The sequence below is a fragment of the Peromyscus leucopus genome, chromosome 5, assembly GCF_004664715.2.
Source record: "Peromyscus leucopus breed LL Stock chromosome 5, UCI_PerLeu_2.1, whole genome shotgun sequence".
Lineage (NCBI taxonomy): Eukaryota > Metazoa > Chordata > Mammalia > Rodentia > Cricetidae > Peromyscus > Peromyscus leucopus.
The window spans coordinates 8668254-8688607 of NC_051067.1; the positions used below are offsets into that span (position 1 = coordinate 8668254).

Sequence of the window (20354 nt, forward strand, 5' to 3'; positions counted from 1 at the left end):
GTGCAAGCAGGCGGCAAGGACCGTCTGAGGCTGGATTCCACGATGTCAGGGTGAAAGCTGGGGTGGGGGTCTGTGATCCACAGGCCTTCCGGGACACCGGGACTCTTTAGGTGTGGCCGGATGGTTCCCTTTCAGGATAGGTCTGGCTGTCCAGACTAGCACCTTTCTTGCTCTTATAAAAGTCATTTATTGCTGGGCCATGGTGGCACCCGCCTTTAATCCCAGCACACGAGAGGCAGAGGCAGGCAGATCTCTGTGAGTTCGAGGCCAGCCTGGTCTACAGAGCAAGATCCAGGACAGACACCAAAAACTACACAGAGAAACCAAAAAAAAAAAAAAAAAAAACCCAAAAAAATAAAAAACAAAACCCCAGAGTCATTGACTTATTGAGACATATGTCTTCCCACCGCTGAGATTGTAGGCCTGTACATCATACCCAGTTTACGGGGTGCTGGGGGGGCAACCCCAAAATTTTATGCATAATAGGCAGGTACTCAGTCAACTTCACTTAACTGACTGAGGCACAGTCCCAGCCCTTACACCCATCTTTTTTATGTGGGGGTGTTCCGCACCCCCTTTTTTGGATACAGGATCTTACTATGTAGCTCTTCGCTGGTCTGGGACTTGCTATGTAGAGTAGGCCGGCATTGAACTTACAGAGATCCATTTGCCTCTGCCTCCTGAATCCTGGGATTAAGTGTGTGCCACCATGTCTGGATTTTTAAAATTAAGAAAAACATCTGTGGTTTGTGTAAGTGCAATGTGTGTATGTGGGTGAATGAATGTGTCACAGTGCTGTGTGGAGGTCAGGGGACAACTTTGTGATTTCTCCTTCTGCCTTTATGTGGGTTCCAGGGATGAGCTCAGGCTACCAGGCTTGCAGAGCAAAGCACCCTTACCTTGTGAACCATTTTTTTAATAATTAAAAAAGTTATAATTTCAAGATGTGTGTGTGTGTGTGTGTGTGTGTGTGTGTGTGTGTGGTTTTTGAGATAGGCTTTCTCTGTGTAACAGCCTTGGCTGCCCTAAAACTTGCTTTGTAGACCAAGCTGCAATCACCTGCCTCTGCCTCCAGAGTGCTGGGATCAGCCAAGATTTTTAGTTTTGTGTTTTTCTGTGGCTATGAGTGCAGCTGCCCAAGGAGACCAGCAGGGGGCAGCAGTGAGCTGCTTTCCCTCGGTGCTGGGAATTGTACTCTGTCCTCTGTGGAAAACAGTTCGTGCTCGTCTACCAGTCCTTTTCTGTTTGTTTTTTGTTTGTTTTGTTTTTCGAAAGAGAGTTTCTTTGTGTAGCGCTAGCGGTCCTGGGACTCGCTTTGTAGACCAGGCTGGCTTCGAACTCACAGAGATTTGCCTGCCTCAGCCCGGAATTAAAGTGCTGGGATTAAAGGCGTGCACTACCCCGCCCAGCTCATTTTTTGTTTTTTTTTAGTTCAATTTGTGTCTGTGTGTGTGAGCTTGACCAGGGAGGCCAGAGTTGTTAGATCTCTCGAGTGGGAGTTACAGTTACAACAGAGGTGTTGTTGGGAACCGAACTTGGGTCCTCTGTAAGAGCAGTAAGAGCTCTTTCTTAACGCTGAGCCATCTCTCCAACCCCGCACCCACCATCTTCTTCCATTTCCTCCTACATGCTACTTTTAGAATTGCCCTCCCCAACGCCCTCACATTCTCCACCTAGAAAGATGTTCTGTGACGTTTGCCTCACGTCACAGCCCCGCCCTGCGAACTTCCAGGGAGTAGAGCAGGATTCATAGCTCTTGGTGCTGCCGGCCACCCCCTCTAGCGCAAACCAAAGGTACAGGTGCGGACTGTGAGCAGAGATGGGTGACTGGAAAGGCTACATTAGTGCGGTGCTGCGGGACCAGCGCATCGACGATGTGGCCATCGTGGGCCACTCGGACAATCGCTGTGTGTGGGCGTCACGGCCCGGGGGTCTGCTGGCGGCCATCTCCCCGCAGGAGGTGGGTGTGCTCACCGGGCCAGACCGGCACACCTTCCTGCAGACCGGTCTGAGCGTGGCTGGCCGCCGCTGCTGCGTTATACGCGACTACTTGCTGGCCGAGGGCGAAGGCGTACTGGACGCACGCACCAAGGGGCTGGATGGGCGTGCGATTTGCGTGGGCCACACGCCGCGGGCGCTCCTGGTGCTCATGGGCAGACGAGGCGTGCACGGAGGCATCCTTAACAAGACAGTGCACGACCTGATTGGTGGCCTGAGGGCACAGTGCTCCTAGCGGAACAGCCAGGCCACCCACGGTGGTAGGGGGACCAGAATAAACCGTGAATGGAGCGCTGTGGGCTTATCCTCTTTGTGCATGTTCGAGGAGTTCCGAACAAGGACACTAGTCTAGGGGGAGATTCTTGGAGAACAGAATAATCCTGGTGGGCCTCCTGTGACCTGCCCACTCCTCTTGTGGTAGATGCCTTGTGAAGGCTTTTGGTCTGAGTGCTCTGGTACTTTCCCAGGGCCCTAGACACGCCTTAGCTGAGAAAGAATACTGAGGTAGCAGACCCTCCAATTTTACCTCAGGCTTTAGCATTTTCCACACATGTAGGCATCAAAGTGAGCTCCCTCATTCCCACCCACCTCCCTCCCCAGCACACATCAGCCAAGCAAGGTCTGTGGGGTTTCAGGATGGAGGTGAGTGGCCCTCAGTATGTTGGAGATTGGCTCCAGCCTCCTGTGGCTACTCAGTTTCTTGTATAAAATGACAGTGTTTGCAAAGAATCTACCTGCAGCCCCTGGTGACTTATATACCTAATACAGTGTGTGAAAACCACGTAAATAGTTACTATGCGGTATGGGTAAGGAATGCTGATTTTTTAAAAGCGCCCATGTACGATCAGTCCAGATGGAACTTTAAAACATTTTCTGTCAACAGCTGGCAGAATTGGCAGAGGTAAACCACATGTGCTCAGAGGGCTGGCTGTATTTCTGCCCCTCTACTTGGTGCACGTTTTGTGAGTGGGTGACAAGAGGCTGACTGCTCCCAGAAAAGCCCAAGAACCCCCAGGTGTCTGCATCCCCATCACACACAGAGACCTCCAAGGTGGGTCCACAGAAGGGACATGTGAATTACTATCGCAAGTGGGTCTGACTCTCCAGTCTTCCTTTTCCTTTGAGACCCAAAGCGCCCATAGAAATCCTTAGACTACAGGGAAGAAATATGGCAGCCTCCTGCATTGACCCTCACTCTGCAAGCCTCAGCTCCGGGGCGCTGTGTGGAGGAGGCAGAACTGCAAAGCTCGGGTCTGTTTAAGAGAGGCCTGGCTGATTCCCCAAAGGCACAGGACAGAGGTGGGAGGGAGGATCTGTTCTCTGCCCTCTGTGACCAGGGCAAGGCCTCTCTTGCCCACAGTTACCATCCTGCCCTGTTTTCCAGTGGCCCCCACACGCCTCCACTGGTCACTCATTCTGGAGCAGTGATCTTCAGAAGAACGAATATGGGATTGAGATGGGTGGGTTTACAGGAGGACAAGGGACACCAGGATGTGGAGGTGCAGATTCACCTCTGGGGTGGCTCCCGACTCTAGGAGAGACCTGTGGGAGCTTTAATTATGGGTTAGGCTCATGCAGGCAGGGCCAGGCAGACTCTAAGCATGTGGATTGAAGGCTGTTAGTCCAGTGAGCGTTTGAGGGAAGATGGTTAGCTGATTCCCGTCTTGATCTTCTCTTTGCTTATAGATGCAAAACAAAAGTATTCCCAAACAATGAGAGCCTAATCCCTTTCTGGTTTCCATCAGGAAGGGCTGGGGACAGAGATCACAGCGGTGGTGCTGGAGCCTTGGTGAGGATGAGGACGGTGGCATGGGGAAGAAGGTGGCAGAGAGCGGGTAGAATTCAGTCAGTGACTCAGACATCACATCTGAGCACAAGCAAACAACTACAGAGTCACTGATCCAGGGCCACCTTTACTTGTAGCAATCTTGTGTACACAAGGACACAAGCTCAGGTCTTGTATCTCCAAACAACCAAACTCATGACCAGATAGCCTGCACCTTGTGCACAGCTTCCTGTGTGTGTATACACACACACTTTGTATGTAGGTTTGTCCGTTCATGTGCATGGGTTGACACACAGTGTACACACGTGGACTATATCTACACTGACGGTCACACAGACTCACCATCTAACGTGTGTACTTGTGCACACTGCCTCTTAATTACAAAAGCCCACATCACTATGGCCCTGCATATGGATGGGGACCCAGGGGGGGGGCACAAAATCATGAACCTCAACTGATGTGCCTCTACACACATGCACACACACTCCTCTGTCCTTCTACTGTGGGCTCCATAGAGACACTGTTCCCTGCTCCAGGCAGTAGTCTGGGCCTGCCATCTAGAGACGGGTGGCATTGTGGTGAGCGGGCAGGGCAAGGCGAGGAGAGGGTGTGGCGGGGGGAAGCTCCTCCAGGAAGACTCTAGGGGGAAGTTGGGGTGAACGGGGCTCAGGCCTGGCATAGCACAAGGTGGCGCGTGTGATAAGGCCGTCCAGGGGCTGCAAAGAGTGCATCCATCGGGGCAGGAAGTCCCATGTCTGCAGCCACTTGGGTAGGTGCTCGGGACTTCGGCTCTGCAGGACATTCACAAGCACCACAAAGGCTAGCAGGGCCCCGAAGGGTGTGCCCACACCGACCATGGCCTGCCAGCCTGCCATGGAAATGCCAAACACCAGGGAAGGCAAAAGCAGGAAGCACACGAGGAGGTAGAGGACGGCAAACCAGCGGTACTTGGCGGTGCGTTTGCCCAGTGCCTTGGCCATGCGGATGGGCAGGCGTGTGCAGGGCAGCGGGTACCACAGCAAGATGCCCGAGATGTTGAAGAAGAAGTGGCAGAGGGCAATCTGCAAAGGAGAATGCAGAGGGGCCAAGGTGAGGATGCTCTCCCACGTGATCTAGCAGGGCTATAGCAGAGGCCCCACATGCTCATGGTAGCAAGAAAAACCTCTTCAGGACGATGTGACTCCAGATCGCTCCAGACTGACTATTAAAATACTGTGTTGCTGGACTACTTGGTAAATGACAATGGCCCTGAATGCTCCACCTGTGGCCTACTGACCGCTCTCTCACGAGTTCCTCAGCTACAGCCCAGCAGCAACGATCTGGTTTTCTAACTATGTGGACCAGGTTGACCTTGAGCCTTTGGCGGTTTTCCTGCCAAGTGCTGGGGATTCCAGGCATCTACTACCATGCCTGACTTCAGCAGCCGTCAAAAAAGTCTCTGGCTTGCCTGCTCTGGGCTTTCAACTGGTCAGCATCTTGTCGGCTGTTCTGCTTCTAGACCAATCCCCCCTTTGCCGTCTGTTAACCACCCCAAATTCCGTGCATCCTGATGCCCCCCGACTGGCCAGGCCCCTCTGACAGCACATTGCCTGTCACAGTGTGACCCTGACTTGCTGCTGTTTACTGATACAGCACAGCGGTGGCTCACCATTGGACACCAAGGTCTGGAGAGTGGAATTAAGTCTACTCTGTCCAGAGTGCCTTCTGCTACAGACAGCCCATTCTCCCCCATGTACCTGAAAGGAACTCGACAGCTTCTCCTTGGGGCTGGCCAGTGCTGCCAGGATGGCTGTTGTGGTAGTGCCAATGTTGGAGCCCAGTGTGAGAGGGTAGGCACGCTCAATGCTGATCACACCCAGACCTGGTGGGCAGAGAATGTCATTCTTTTCTAGCTCCTTCCTGAGCACACACACACATACACACACATACACACACACACACACACACACACACACACACACACACACACACCTGCTGCCCATTGCTGGACGAGGGCACTCACCAATGAGTGGGGTGATGGCTGAGGTGAACACAGAGCTGCTCTGGACCACGAAGGTCATGCTGGCACCCACGACCATGGCAAAGTAGCCCGTGACCCAGGTGAAGGGGGCTGGAAAGTCTGAAAAGAACCAGAGTCCACAGTAAGCCAGGTCAGTGAGAGGCCTTGGGAGAGCAGGCACTTGCTCTTCGAGGAGGTCCTTAGGTAGTAGTTGCCCCGTGAGACTCTAGCCGGTCCCCTGCTTGCCCTTAACAGCTTTCATTTGCCGGGCTTGCTCCTGTGATCAAAACACTTTCTTTCTTGGGCTTTTGCACTCTGCTGTGCCTTTACCCTAGGTTCTGCCCCTAATACTCTAGTATCTAAATCCGTGGGGATTCGGTCAAGGATGCCATGGACACCAACATCTAAGTGTGCTCCTACAATATCGTCAAGCATCTGCCTAGGGCCAGTGCTCACGCTGAAGCATGCTTTGTTACGTCTAAGATAATTTATCATACCGAATACAAGTAAAGGCCTTGGCTGCCGAGGTGGCCGAGTGGAAGAAGACTCTTGTCGCTAAGCCTCCCGACCTGAGTTCATCCGTGGGAGATACATGGTAGAAGGAGAGACAACTCATGCAAGTTGTCTCCTGACCCTCCCATGTGCCAGGGTGTGCACACGTGCACACACCCAGACACACAGAATAAAGTGATTGTTACAGATATAAAACAATCATAGGTGGGTCTCGATGAGTTTGAGGCCACCTGCTCTACACAGTGAGTTCCATACCAGCCAGGGCTGCATTGTGAGACTGTCTCAAAACAACAAAACAAGCAAACCAACAAAACCATTGTAAAATTGTAAATATTTGTTATGCTGTACTCAAGAAAAAATACAAAATTCTGTTTCAAGACGGATGCAATTGTTTTTCTGAGATGTTTTTGATTCATGACTGACTGAATCTGCAGATCAGGATCCCACAGATGGGGGGTGTCAACTGTATCCACTCCCCCCCCCACCCCCAGGAGTCACCTCCTTGCTAGAAAGCCCTTCCTGATCTCCACTGCTTTTCCTACTCCTGAGACTCATGGGCCTCCCTGATCCCCACATCTGTCATGTGGGACTCCCCAGTGCCGGTGCAATAACTCAAAAGCCCAAACTGTAGTTTAAAATGAAAATTAAATGATGTCATCCCTCTGCCTCAAATCCTGCAGATGCACCCATCAGTAAATCACAGGCTCTGAGTGGAGTCCAGAGGCCTCTAGAGCTGCTGAATCTCTGCAGTACTAGCCTTGGTCTGGCCCTTTCAAGGTGCTGCCAGCCACCCCCCTCCATCCCAAACCTGCTGCGATTGCTACCGTCTCCAGGCTTTGAACTTGCTGGTCCTCTCACCCAGAATGCCCTTCATCTACCGAGATTTCTCTTATGATCAGTGTTGGTGATAGACCCTGAGCCTCAAGGTTGCTGGGCAAGTGCTTCACCATTGAGCAACATTCCTATCCATCTACTGCTTGTTTTGTGTGGAGGGATAGCAGTGAGAAAGTCTCACTCTGTATATAGTCCAGGTTTTCCTCAAGCTCCCGTTAATGCTCCTGCCTCAGCCTTCGAAGTACAGGGGTTACAGTTATGAGCCATCACATCGGCTTTCATCCGCGTTTCTTTTGTTTCTGTGTGTGTGGAAGCCAGAGCTCGATTTGGGGTGTCTTTATCTCTGTCTTTCTTTTGAGACAAGGTCTCTCACTAGCACTTATCAGGTGCTTGACTGGCAGGCTGGTCATACGGGGATCCCTGGCTCTGCCTCACGGCACTGGTGGTACAGGCATGCATCCCACCTCTGGCTTTTTATGTGGGTTGTGGAGACACAACTCAGGGTCTCAGGCTTGTAGAACAAACACAGAACCAACTGAGCCATTCTCCAGCCCGCCTCTAAGTTTATTTTGAGAGAGCTTGGTGACGCATGGTTTTAATTCCAGCACTCTGGAGGCAGAGACAAGTGAATTTCTGAGTTCAAGGCCAGCCTGGTCTACATAGCGAGTTCCAGGCTAGCTAAGAGTACATAATGAGACATCCCCCCCCCAAAAAAAAGTTGCTGGGTGGTGGTGGCTCATACCTTTAATCCCAGTACTTGGGAGGCAGAGGCCGGCAGATCTCTGTGAGTTCAAGTCCAGCCTGATCTACAGAATAAGTTCAAGACAGCCAGGGTTACACTAAGAAACCATGTCTCTGTAGAGCCTAAGCTAGTCTCAAAATCCTTCTGCCTATACTTCTGGGATGACAGACAGGTGTCACCACATCCAGCCCCTTTATCCAAATTTGGCTCCTTATACAGGTCTCTGCTTGCTCAGGTGCCTCCTCCTCAGAGAGACCTCTGACCACCCATAGACACAGTCTCTTCTGTATTCTGTCCTGTTGCTGTTTTTCTGTCTCCTTGGCAGTCACCTTGCCCTATCTTCAAATTTATTCCTTCCTTTCTCATCTACTGGGAATAAAGTAAGGGGCTCCCTGAGGAAGGCTCAGATAGACCCAGGTTTGTTTGGGGGCTGAAATGATGAGCCCACTCAGGTTGCATGAGGAAGTGGTAGGTCTTTAGGGTAATAGTTACTCAGCTCTACAGCATTGTCACCAACTGGGACACAGCCCAGCATGGCCCAGTTGCCCGGTTCTATGAGGAAATCACAATTCTGAGATCCTGGGACCAGGATCCATCTCTGTTTGCCTTACTCCTGTACCCTGTGGCACACAGTAAGGGCTTAATGTCTATTTGTCAGTTAAACAGAAGCTTCTAGCTAGACTTGGTCATGCACAGCTGTAGTCCCAGCACTTGAGAAGTCAAAGCAAGAACATCATAAGTCCTTGGACAGCCTAGGTCACATGCAAGGTCTAGGGCATCATGGGCTACATGAGACCATGTCTTTAAAAAAAAATCCAGAGCAGCCAGGGCAATGCTGATACACACCTTTAATCCCAACACTAGGGAGGCAGAGCCAGGTGGATCTCTGTGAGTTTGAGGCCAGCCTGGTCTACATAGTGAGTTCCAGGACAGACACCAAAACTACACAGAGAAACCCTGTCTCGAACACAACAAAACAAAACAAAAATCCAGAACAAACAAAATAGTGGCTTCTAAGGATGCCCATCTGTTAGAAACAGCCCCTGTTTCTGGCTGTCAGCATCTCAGGAGCCTCCAAGATGACCTGATCCCACCCCTTCTTGATTCACCTCAGGGAAACTGAGGCTTGAAGACAATAGCGGGGGATTTAACAACACCTGAAAGACCTTATCTGGGCCCCACCTTGGTCTGCAGCCTTCCCCCAGCTCACCCGTATTGATGACCTTCTGGATGACATTGGCCACTTGGCCCTTGAGCAGAGAGTTGAGCATCTTGACAAGGAGAATAAGACAACTGCACAGAACCACCAGGGAGCCAGCCAGCAGAATGAGCCCCACGGCCAAGTCAGGCAGCCCCGTGTCCACGAAGATATGGTTGCCTGAAAGGGCGGCATCAGGCTGTTGAGTGTTCATCGCTACAGCCCGCTTCCCACCTCTGCCACCCCGCTGGGCTTCGAGCTTGACTCCACATCAAGTTCCTTTAGCCTCCACAGCAGTGACTAAACCCAGAAGTCAGCTTCTTTCCTGGGACTGGACATAGAAGACAGCCGGGGGATGGCTCCCTGTGCCCCTGCCACGTGGGACACCTCCCATGTAGATACTTACATTTCTCCATGGTGGTATTTGCAAGGCTGATGTTGGCCTCTGTCCTGGACATAGAAGTGGGAGCCTAAATTCAGAACAAAGTGACTTAGAGAATCTTGAAAGCACAGCCTGGGGTGGAGCTAAGAGGGGGCTTGGGAGCAATGGGGGACTGGAATGCGCTTGGGCTCTGAGATCAGGAGCGTGCTGCATGCCTGCTCTGAGCTCATCGCCTCTGGAGAAAAGATGACGTTGAGATCCTCACCACTCCAGAATGTGGTAAGGATGTGACCTTGTATATATTTTACCCCACCGCTCTCCTGACCTGGCAACCCCTGGGACCAGTGGGGACCCCCAGTCACCAGAGGAGTAGTCGCTCCTGGTCTTGGCTCCCCACCTCTCAGTGGCATCTATCCCCATCTGTTCTTACCAGTTCCTCAGTACCTGCCCCATGGTCCCCTAAAGCTCACTTAGCCCAAGCCCCATTCTGCCTTGACTCAATTCTTTGCCCCTGGGGGGATCCAAGTGGAAGGAGAATGGGTGACGGCAGAGTCTATCCCTCACCATTTCTTCTTTCTGGACCTACTGTGAGTAAAGGGGGGGGTGTTCTGGTCAGGCTCCCAGATGGAGGGGTGAGAGGTCAGGTAGGTGACATGACTTATGAGCCAAGCTGCGTGCACAGATGGAGTCTGTAGAGACAGCAGCTACCTAGCTCCAGGCTCCTGTCACCAACCAGGGCTACGTCCCAGCGCAGCCCAGCTGCCCAGTTCTGTAGGAGAAACCACAATTCTGGGGTTTTAGGAAAAAATCTCCAATCCCTGAGCATGTTGTAGCTATACTCTGAGATTTTTTTTTTCAGTCCTATGGATTGATCTTAGACACTCACGAATATTATGCAAAAATCCACCACTGAGCTACATTCCACGTGCTCGTTTCATTTTTCATTTTGAAACGGGGTCTCACTTAATTGTCCGGGTAAGCCTTGGACTTGCCATCCTCCTGCCTCAGCCTCCCAAGTACATGGAATTCACAGGCCTGTGTCTCTAGGCCTAAAGAGACACATTTTCAAGTTCTAGGAACTCGGTTCCCAGGCCAGCTGAAATCCTTCAGTCTGTAGATTATCAGTCTGTAGCTTCATTGGATTAGGAGTTGTTGAAAAGGAAACCCAGATTCCTTACTCTTTGGGCTGGTGCCGGGGAACCACAGGAGGAAGCAGAGTGGGCGTGGCTGTGGAGAAGCTGAGGGTGGGGTTCAGGCGGGGTGCTGACAGTGTGATGGCTTTAGGTTCTGTCCTCAACCATGTGTCGTTTAGAGAATGTACGTCAGGCTGGGGCTCAGGCCAGTGGTACAGCCCCTTGTCTACATGAGCAGCATCCCAAACAAGCAAAACAAAACCCGTAGTGTGATGCCTATAGCGTCTGTTTCAGGCAGCTGGTTTTAAATTCAGGATGTGTGCTGGTGAGATGTGCTCCCTTGAGCAGGGCAATGTGCTCAGCTGTTATTCCCCGGTCACTAAATCTAGGCCTGGGGTGCCATCAAGCCTGGAGACCTGGACTCTAGGTGGGAAATTAGGATAGAATCATCTGATGGGGCAGAAATCCAGATGGACACTTGGGAAGCTGAGGCAGGGGGATTACTGTGAATTTAAGGCCAGCCTGTACTAGCGTGAAATATTGTCTCAAGAATAAAACAAATTAACAAGAAATAAAAACTCTTGCAGAGGACTCGGGTTCAATTCTCAGCACTCACATAGCAGCTCACGACTGTCTGTAACTCCAAGATCTGACACCTCACACAGACATACATGAAGGCAAAACACCAATGCACATAAAAAAAAATAAATAAATTTTAAAAAAGAAGAGAAACACAAAGAGGCTAATGCAGTGAGGGTGACTTTTGATCTGGTAAAGGAGAGAGCGGGGTGTAGTTGAAAGAGCCAGGTGTTTGCTGAGTTCAAATCCTGCTTTTTATACCATATATATCTGGGGCCAGTCAGCCACCTCTCTGAGCCTGTTTACAACGGGATCATAGGGGCCGGAAAGATGGCTCAATGGTTATGATGCACAAGGTGCCCTTCCAGAGGACCCAAGTTCAATTCCCGGCACTCAAATAGCTGCTCACAACTGTCTGTAACTCCAGTTCCAGGGGATCTGGCACCACCCCCCCCCAGACACGCATGCAGGCAAAACACCAATGCACATATAAATAAATAAATATTTGGGAAAAAATAAATTGGAATAATAAAAACATAAAGGTCAAAGAAGAAAATACGCATCAACTCCTCACCTCAGGGTCTGTCTTACCATAGCCTCCAGATAAGGGACAGATCATCTCTCTCCCTGTCTTACTGGGCATCCCACATGGTACATGACTAACCTCCTAGGTCATGAGCAGTGAGTCCTGCAGACATGCCTGTGGATACTGGCACTTTGCGGGGAGGAATTTGGTGGACCTTCTGGGAAGTCCCTAGCCGGAAGCTCTAGGAAGCAGATGACCTCCTCAGATACTACGTGTGTGCCTCCCTGGCTTTTTCTGAGCTGCATCCTGGGGCCTCCTAGGGAGGGGATTTGTGAGTCATATAGAGGCCAGAGGAGGATGAGGAGCCTGGCATAGTTCCCACCTTAGGGTAGACTGAGTCAGGGGCAGGACAAGGCTGAGGGCTACGATATCTGGAGTGTTATTTGTATGTTTGGTGCTGGGGGCTGAACCTTGAACCCAGACCTCACACATGCTAATCACATGCTTCCATTACTGAGCTGCGCTCTCCACCCTCCTGTGGTGGTCTGGAACCTTGACTTTTTCTGCCTGGGGTTGTGTGGCCTTAACTGAGCCCAGAAGGGAAGCCAGGGACTGAAGAGGGGAATGTAGAGACAGAGGAGTGACAGAGAGCCCACTGTAAAGCAGGCCAGGGAGGAACGGAGGGAGAGAAAACCCTCCGAGGAGATCTTCAGGGCAAAGGACAGGGTGGGAACCACGGCCTAGTTAGTAGAGCTCAGAGGCCCTGATCTGGCCGTGTTCCCAAGACATGTCCGTCTTCTCTGGGGTAGAGTGGAGGAATAGAAGGGACTGGGGAAATGTTAAAGGGAAACAACCAATGTGTGTTCCATAGTCCTGGGCTCACGCTGTAGCTGAGCCATTCTCAACGATGTGGCATGGAGCCATACACTTAAGCTATCTGGGCTTCTGTCGGCTCCATAACATGAAGTCTCTATGCTGCCTTCTCCCCGCAGGCTAGTTGGAAGCATCTTGGAAGAGAGTTGGTATTTACAAGTCTGCAGGGACACCCTAGATTGAGACACTTCTGGGAACTGAAGGGCATGATTAAGTTCACGGAGGACTGCGGTACTTGAAGAGTCCTTCCTCAGGAGAGAAAGAACCACAGAGGATGTGGGCTTGTACAATAGCTTCCCCTCTGGGGTATGGTAGCTGTGGGGCCTTTGTTCTGGAAACAGAAGCACTCTGGGCCAGCAGCACCATCTGGTGGCTGAAAGGAGAACTTCTCAGAGCAGCTCCAGTCCGGACCGGTAGCACCATGGGCGGAAAGCAAAATAGATGCAGAGGGGTACTTTAGACCAGCATCCGGGAGATGAGATGGGGTACTTTAGACCAGCATCCAGGAGATGAGATGGGGTACTTTAGACCAGCATCCAGGAGAGGCTCAGAGTGAGGAGTGAGGACTCCATCAGGGTGGAGACCTTCCTCCATCATAGGAACCAATAACACAGCAAGCCTGTGTGCCTCTCTGAGTGAGGCTGATTCCTGTCTGCAGGACAGGGGTGTAATAACAGCATCCCCAGTCGCCTGTCCTCCAAAGATGTTCTTTAAATCAGGCAGGTACATGTCAGTTCACAAATGTGACTCACAGGAAGGGAATTTCAAGGACAATGCCAGGTCACTGACCATCCAGAAGTCTCAAACACCAAAATGGCCTGTCCTTTCCCCATCAGGAAAGCTCCCATCCTGTCCTGGGTGGCATGGGCCCGGAGACTGGTTTGACCAATGCTCGGGCCCAGTATGGTGAAGGCTGGAGGCCATGAGTAATGGAAAAAAATCAGAAACTTTGAGGCCAAGGTCGAGGAGGCTAGTAAAGGAAGAGTCTCCAATGCACAGCCAAGAGCCCATGATGCAGCTGTGTGAGCCACATTCCTGCACGGTCAGGTCCAGAGGGAGGCAGAGCAGGGGGCTCAGATCCAACTTTACATTCCAAGCCAAGAAATACGACCTGCTGTTACAGAAAGAGGTTTCCTGCTAGCGTGGGGACCTGAAACGGTGCTCTGGCAAGTGGCAGCTGGAACAGCAAAGAGCTGGAAGACAGGCCCAGCTGAGGGAACAAGGCAGTTACTTCACATCACCGAGCGTCAGTTTCCATTTGTGTAAAACGGTCCACCTGGAGGGTCTTGCCCCAGGACTACAATAGGTGAGGAGGTTCAGGGCACAGGCAGAGACTTGTCCAAGCCAGACGTCAGGCCGGAAATCTCTCCATGGCTTTTCTTTTTAGATCAGTATGTGATTTGTCTTCTCCTACCCACAGCGTGCTTTCTGAGGCTGCAATGACTCACAGAGCTTTCCTGAAAGTGCCAGGGAGCTCATGAGAAGGTGGCTGACGTGTTAGGCAGGTCACAAAGCCAGAATCAAAGCGGTCCACGTGGGCTTTTTGTTTTCAAGATGCCTTGAACTCCCAGAAGAGCGTGGCTGGAGCTGTGTGCCACTTGGAATGCAAGGGTACATCACGGGGCGAGTTGGTGGAGTGTTTTCTATGGGTGCTGGTATAGGAACAGCCATCAGCGAGAGGAGGGGAGGTGGGGGATGGGCTTGTGCCTCTGCTGTACACTTTGGATTTCCCTGTAGCTTTTTTAAGTGGAGTTATTTCTCGTATGTAATAATTAAGGAGAAGCAAATTTGGAAGATTACAGTTTGGATGAAGCATTTTCCCTTTTATGGCTGAATAAGAAAGTATGCTAATTGCCTACTCCTTTGTTCCTAATCGCCTTGCTATTATGCCTTGTACCATAGGCATAATGGCTGATCCATGAATGTCCAACCAATCCGAGCAGTTTTTCATTCTGAGCAGTAAAAGGAGCAGAAACAGTGAAGAAGGACAAGGGATGCATGGCTCCTGGTGAAAAGAGACCCCTGCCGGCATGAGTGACTGCCCAGCGTGACAGCCACTGTCCTGCTCCTCAGCTGGAATTCTAGGGTCCAAGTTTCTCAACACCCTTGCAGCGCTCTTTCCCTGTCCCTCTCTGTGTTGCTCAAGCCCCAAGCATGGCAGAGCTGAGTGACTAGCCCCAAGTGTCCCTGTGGCCTGGGGGTCCCAGGCAAGCTTCTTAGCCTCTTTGAGCCTGTGTATCTGTGAAACCAGAGAGTTGAGCTTAATCCATGGTTTCCAAACTTGAGCAAGGAACAAAGTTGGATGGCAAATTGGAGACTAGGCACCTGGGCCCACGCCCAGAGATTTTTTTCTGATTCAATTGGTCTAGGAAGGATATCTATATCTATATCTATATCTATGTCTATGTCTATGTCTATGTCTATGTCTATGTCTATGTCTATGTCTATGTCTATGTCTATGTCTATGTCTATGTCTATGTCTATGTCTATATCTATGTCTATATCTATATCTATCTATATTATGCAGTGGATTTTCTTCTAGACTGTATTGTTTACATTTTTAATAGGTTCCCAGGTAGTATTGACACTGTTAATCTGGGGAACAACAGCTCTTTGAAAATCACTGGGCCAAGCTGGGGCCAGTAATGGCACATGCCTTTAATCCCAGTACTCAGGAGACAGAGACAGGCCAAGGCCAGAGAGTTCAAGGCCAGCCTGGTCTACAGAGTGAGTTCCAGGACAGCCAGGGCTACATAGTGAAACCCTGTCTTGAAAACAAAATAAAACATTAAAAGAAAAGAGAGAAAATAAGAAAAAAGAAAGAAAGAGAGAGAGAGAGAGAGAGAGAGAGAGAGAGAGAGAGAGAGAGAAGAGGGAAAGAAGACCACTGGGCCAGATCAATTACATGCCAGAGTTAATGTACAGATGATATTTGCCTAAAGCAGTGTGTGCAGTTAGGAGGGATTACCAATGTCTACCCTGGGTATACTGACACAGAAAATTCCATGGTATCTGCTCTTCCTGAGCTAAACGATTTCCAAGGTCTATGGAACGAACAGTCAGTTGACTCTGGAACTCACCTTTGGTGGGTCTGGGTGGCACCAAATCCGGATGAGACTATGATTCCTCAGGGACTCATCCCCCACGGCAATGCTGGTGATGACAGACTTGTCCAGCTGTGAGCAAGATGGCACAGAGAGGTGAAGGTAGGGCCACTTACTATGCTGCGTCTGTCCAGCCCAGGGCAGGTCCTGCCCTCACCTGGATGATGAGCTTTGTGAAGGGTTCTGTGATGACCTTGAGAAGGTCAGGAGCATCTTGGCCACCATGGATGTTGAAGGAGGCAACCACGAGCCCGGTGACGTGATGCAGGTAGCCCGTGGCAACCTCCAGGGGCAGCAGGACCAGGACAGACAGCCAGTTAAAGCAGTCGTGCACTGTGGCCCCTGCAAAAGCCCTGAGCAGGGACGCCACGTTGCAGGACAGCTGGACTCAAGGGATGCCCACGCTGGGTCCTGGCACCCCGTTCTGCCTTCTCCCCAACAAGCGTGAGCCCCCACCCCCCTTCCCCAGCTCACCGCCGGAAGTCAGTCCTGTCCCCTGCCTGCATCAGGGCCACGATGGTGTTGGTGACCGAGGTGCCAATGTTGGAGCCCATGATGATCGGAATGGCAGAGCTCACCTCCAACACTGGCAGAAGAGGGACCTCAAATGGTTGGGTTGTGGCCATGAGGCTCTGCCCTGCAACGACTCCTACCAGGCCCATGACTTGGGTCCTAGCCCCAGACAGCCTTTTCAAGTGTACTCGTGACTTCCTAGGCTCAGCCTCACAGGTCCATGTGTACATGAGCTGTGTATTTACACGTGTGTGAGCATATCCACATGTGACATGATGAGCACACACCATACAGGGTGTACCTAGTCACTATTCAGGATGAACATGTGCATGGGTGTGCGTTATAAGAACTCACACGTGTGCAATCCACATTCTGTGCTTGTGTGGGTATACTTCACACAAGTGTGGTGGTTGGTTTTATGTGTTAACTTGGCTAGCCTGTGGTACCCAACTGACTTTAAGTAAAAGAGATTATTCTCTCTCTCTCTCTCTCTCTCTCTCTCTCTCTCTCTCTCTCTCTCTCTCTCCAAAAAGGTGGAGGCCAGAAGAACTCAGGTGTCCTGTGCTACCGCCCTCTACTATATTACCACATGACAGCATCTCTTGCTGAACCTGGAGCTAGGGGGCAGCTGGGAGCCCCAGCAGTTCTTCCCCTTCCCCCAGCACTGGGGTGTATGCAGCCATGCCCAGCCTCTTGTGTGAGCTCTGGAAATTCAAAGCCAGGCTTTCACACCTGTAGCAAGCACTCTTACCCAGAGACTCCCTAGCCCCAGGTAAAGAAGATTGCTCTTGATGGTCTTGGCAGGCCTCATCCAATGGGACAGAAGAGCCTCAATGTAAAGCAGAAGCTTCCTGGAGGACAAAAGTTCACCTGTGGCCTCCAGGATCTGTTTCTGATCACATCCTAGCCTGCCCTTCCAAACTGCTCACTCTGTCAATGTCAGACTGAGCACCCAGACACATGATCGTGAAGGCCAATCTTTGTGATAAATCACATGTGTGTGAGTAGTTAGTTAGTTAGTTAGTTAGTTAGTTAGAAATCCAAGATAGGATTTCTCTGTGTAGCCCTGGCTGTTCTGGAACTCACTCTGTAGACCAGGCCTCGAACTCAGAGATCCCCCTGCCTGCCTCTGCCTCCTGTGATCGTTTTTTATTTTATTTTATTTTATTTGTTTTTTGTTTCTGTTTGTTTGTTTGTTTGTTTTTGTTTTTTGAGACAAGGTTTCTCTGTGTAGCTTTGGAACCTGTCCTGGCTCTCACTCTGTAGCCCAGGCTGGCCTCGAATTCACAGAGATCTGCCTGGCTCTGCCTCCGAGTGCTGGGATTAAAGGCGTGTGCCACCACTGCTTTGTGATCATTTTTTTTTCTTCAGACTGATTTTCTCTAGCTTTCCTGAGTGACCACATGGCTGAACGGAGCTGGGCTCTCCCTTTCCACTCTTCCCAGTTCCTGGAACACCCTGGCCCAACTCTTAGCCTGCTTTTGAGGACAAAGCAGGAAATGCCCCCTCCCTTCCTTCGCTCGAACTCCCATCCACTCTCCTGCCCTCATGCTGAAGCTCCAGCCCCCTGGGCTCTGTCCCTGGCCATGCTGGGCCAACTCACAGCCAGAGGAGACCATGCTGACAATGATGGACGTTGAGGTGCTGGAACTCTGGACCAGTACTGTCACCAGGATTCCCACTACCAGCCCTGCCACTGGGTTGGACAGGATGGCATTGTCCTTGAAGATATCACCAGCCACCTTCCCTGCAGAACACAAGTCAGCATCATCTGAGGCCCTTCTGAACCCTCCCCTGACCTCCTCCACCTGGGCCCTACCTCCGGCTAGCTGGAAGGCAGAGCTGAGCACGTCCAGGGAGCAGACGAAGAGGTACAGGAAGCTCAGCATCAGTGGTACCTTGAGGAGCTTTGTGCCAACCTGGCGCAGCTTCTGGGGCAGCCTGGGCTCTGGAGGTGGAGCAGGTGTGAGGACAGTGGGGGACAGTGGGCCGGGTAGGAGGGTAGTGACCACCATGCCCCTGCTGCCCCCCAGCCTGGCCCACCTGGCTTTTGCTCCTCTTCCTGGGCCAGCTTGGCAGGGAGTGGGTCATGACATTCCAGGACCTCCCCACAGGGACAGCTGTGCTCTGTGAGGGTCACCGGGCTCAGACTGGAGAATGCATAGGTGGATGTCCCTGGAATCCTGTGCAGGACTGAGGAAGGAGGCTGGTTAGGAGTTCCTAAAGTTCTCAGGAGCCCAGGAGAGACAGGGAGAGGGACAGCCACCTCACCAGGAAGTGGGCAGCTGTGGGCCAGTAGGACTCGGAATGGGAATAGTACTTACCTTGTGGGCTGGGCACATAAGCAAAGGCCGCCCCATGCACCACGTGTCTCCCGCGGACTGGAAGTGGGGAGACAGCCGGTCCCCCCATTCTCTCTCCATAGGACATCATGCTGGGCACCCACAGTGAGTCCTAGGTGTCAAGTGGTTAGAACAAAGCTGACAATTGCTGTGTCTGGTACACATCCACACCCACGTGACATTCAGCCTAGGGTGTGTGAGTCTATCCTCGGGCACACTGAGAGATGCACGCCGAGGTGCTCGTCACAGATCCGAGCGTCACCTCATCCATTCAGCACAGTTTTGTAGCCGCTTTGTTTTGCGGTGCTGGAAATGGAACCTAGGGCCTCAGCGTAGCAGGCAAACCCTCCACCAATGTCGAGCCACATCCCCAGTCCCAACAAGCGTTTCTTGAATGTGTTGTATTTTCTAAGTGCTGAGTTAGACACTGGGGTACAGTGGTAACAGAAAGCACGCACTAACTAACTCGAAAAAGCCACTGCCCTCGGGATGTTGAAAGTCCCCAGGGAGACAGCTGCAGATCTGTCGGTGAATAGAAATGGCCACCAGGTGCTATGACAAATACAGGTACCGCGATGACTAGAGTGTCCCTCCCACAGCAGGGCAGGGGCAAAGCAGGCTGGGCTGGGATTGGGATGTCATAGGGAGCAGGAGGGAAAACACACAGAGCTGGGGTGATGGGCTGGTTCAAGGACCGGGGCCCTGGGCTTACCTTGAAGTTCTAAGTCTCAGCTCCTGCGGCAGCGGCGGCTTGGGGAAGCCTAAGGAGGAACGGAGGCCCTCCCCTTTATACCCTCGGGTCAAGGGCAAAGTCCCTAGAACTTTAGCTGCCCTCCCTCTGGTCCCCCACTAAATTAACTTTACCCCCAAGATTCCTTCCAGTTAATTGCTAATCCTCAGCTTTGCTGGGGGAGTCTGTGGTCAGGCTGCCTTCTCTCACAGCACCAGCATGAACTAGAACCCGGCTGGGCACAGGCTCATCCCTAAGCTGGACAGAGACTCCCTCACCACTCTGTCAGCTTGTTCGTAGGGACTTGAAAGTGATTCTGTAGTTCCTGCCACTTTCCTGCATTTATGGCCTGACAAGACTCCCCAGACTGTGATCCGAATATATGGTGACCTTGCCATACATCTGGATGTCTGTGCAGCTCTGTGTGTCTTGAGGGATATGGTTCAAATCCCTCAAGTGAGGCTGCATATTTGAACCGTGGTGGATCTACGGGGCTTGATAATGAATCTAGGATGTGAGAGAATATGGAGCCCCTGGCCAGACCAAGAAGAGATTGCTCTGCGGCTTAGAATACTCCTTAAAATGCTGGTATGGGATGCATCAAAAGACCATAAAGAGAAAGACCAGCTGAGATGCTGAGGAGAGGTCCAGGGGAAGGATGATAAGGCTTAACTAAGGTGGGCTCGTGAGGGTAGAGGACAGGGTACATTCCAGAGGGACAGTTGTGATCAGGAAATTCATGAGGCACAGGAGGCAGTGTGGGAAACTGTTGGGAAGCCTGCTTTCCCTTTCAGGAGCCACAGACCCAGGCCCAACAAGCACCTCTCCCCCTCCCCCTCCCCCTCCCCTCCCCCTCCCTCTCCCTCTCTGTTCTGTTTTTTGTTTTTTTGTTTTGTTTTGGAGACAGGGTTTTTCTGTGTAGTTTTATGCCTTTGCTGGAACTCACTTTGTAGACCAGGCTGGCTTCGAACTCACAGAGATCCACCTGCCTCTGCCTCCCAAGTGCTGGGATTAAAGGCGTGCGCCCCACCGCTCAGCTCCAACAAGCATTTCTTGAATATGTAGTATTTCGTAAGTTCTGAGTTAGCTGCTGGGGTACGTG

At 51.5% G+C, this 20354-nt stretch overlaps 2 protein-coding genes across 2 annotated transcripts; one reads left to right on the plus strand and one right to left on the minus strand.

The window, feature by feature from the left end:
- The first annotated feature begins 1723 nt into the window (after positions 1-1723).
- Pfn3 (profilin 3) lies at positions 1724-2296 on the plus strand. The gene has a single exon (XM_028863850.2). The coding sequence runs from the start codon at positions 1820-1822 to the stop codon at positions 2231-2233; it is 414 nt and encodes a 137-aa protein (XP_028719683.1). The 5' UTR covers positions 1724-1819; the 3' UTR covers positions 2234-2296.
- Positions 2297-3891: 1595 nt separating this feature from the next.
- Slc34a1 (solute carrier family 34 member 1) lies at positions 3892-19331 on the minus strand. The gene is made up of 13 exons (XM_028863596.2): positions 19235-19331; positions 18505-18634; positions 18224-18373; positions 18000-18128; positions 17784-17927; positions 16142-16253; positions 15825-16020; positions 15644-15739; positions 9477-9540; positions 9083-9250; positions 5787-5903; positions 5521-5645; positions 3892-4845 (listed from the first exon to the last, which is right to left on the minus strand). Exons 2-13 carry the CDS (start codon positions 18611-18613, stop codon positions 4342-4344), a joined length of 1914 nt encoding a protein of 637 aa, XP_028719429.1. The 5' UTR covers positions 18614-18634; positions 19235-19331; the 3' UTR covers positions 3892-4341.
- Between the last annotated feature and the right edge of the window lie 1023 nt (positions 19332-20354).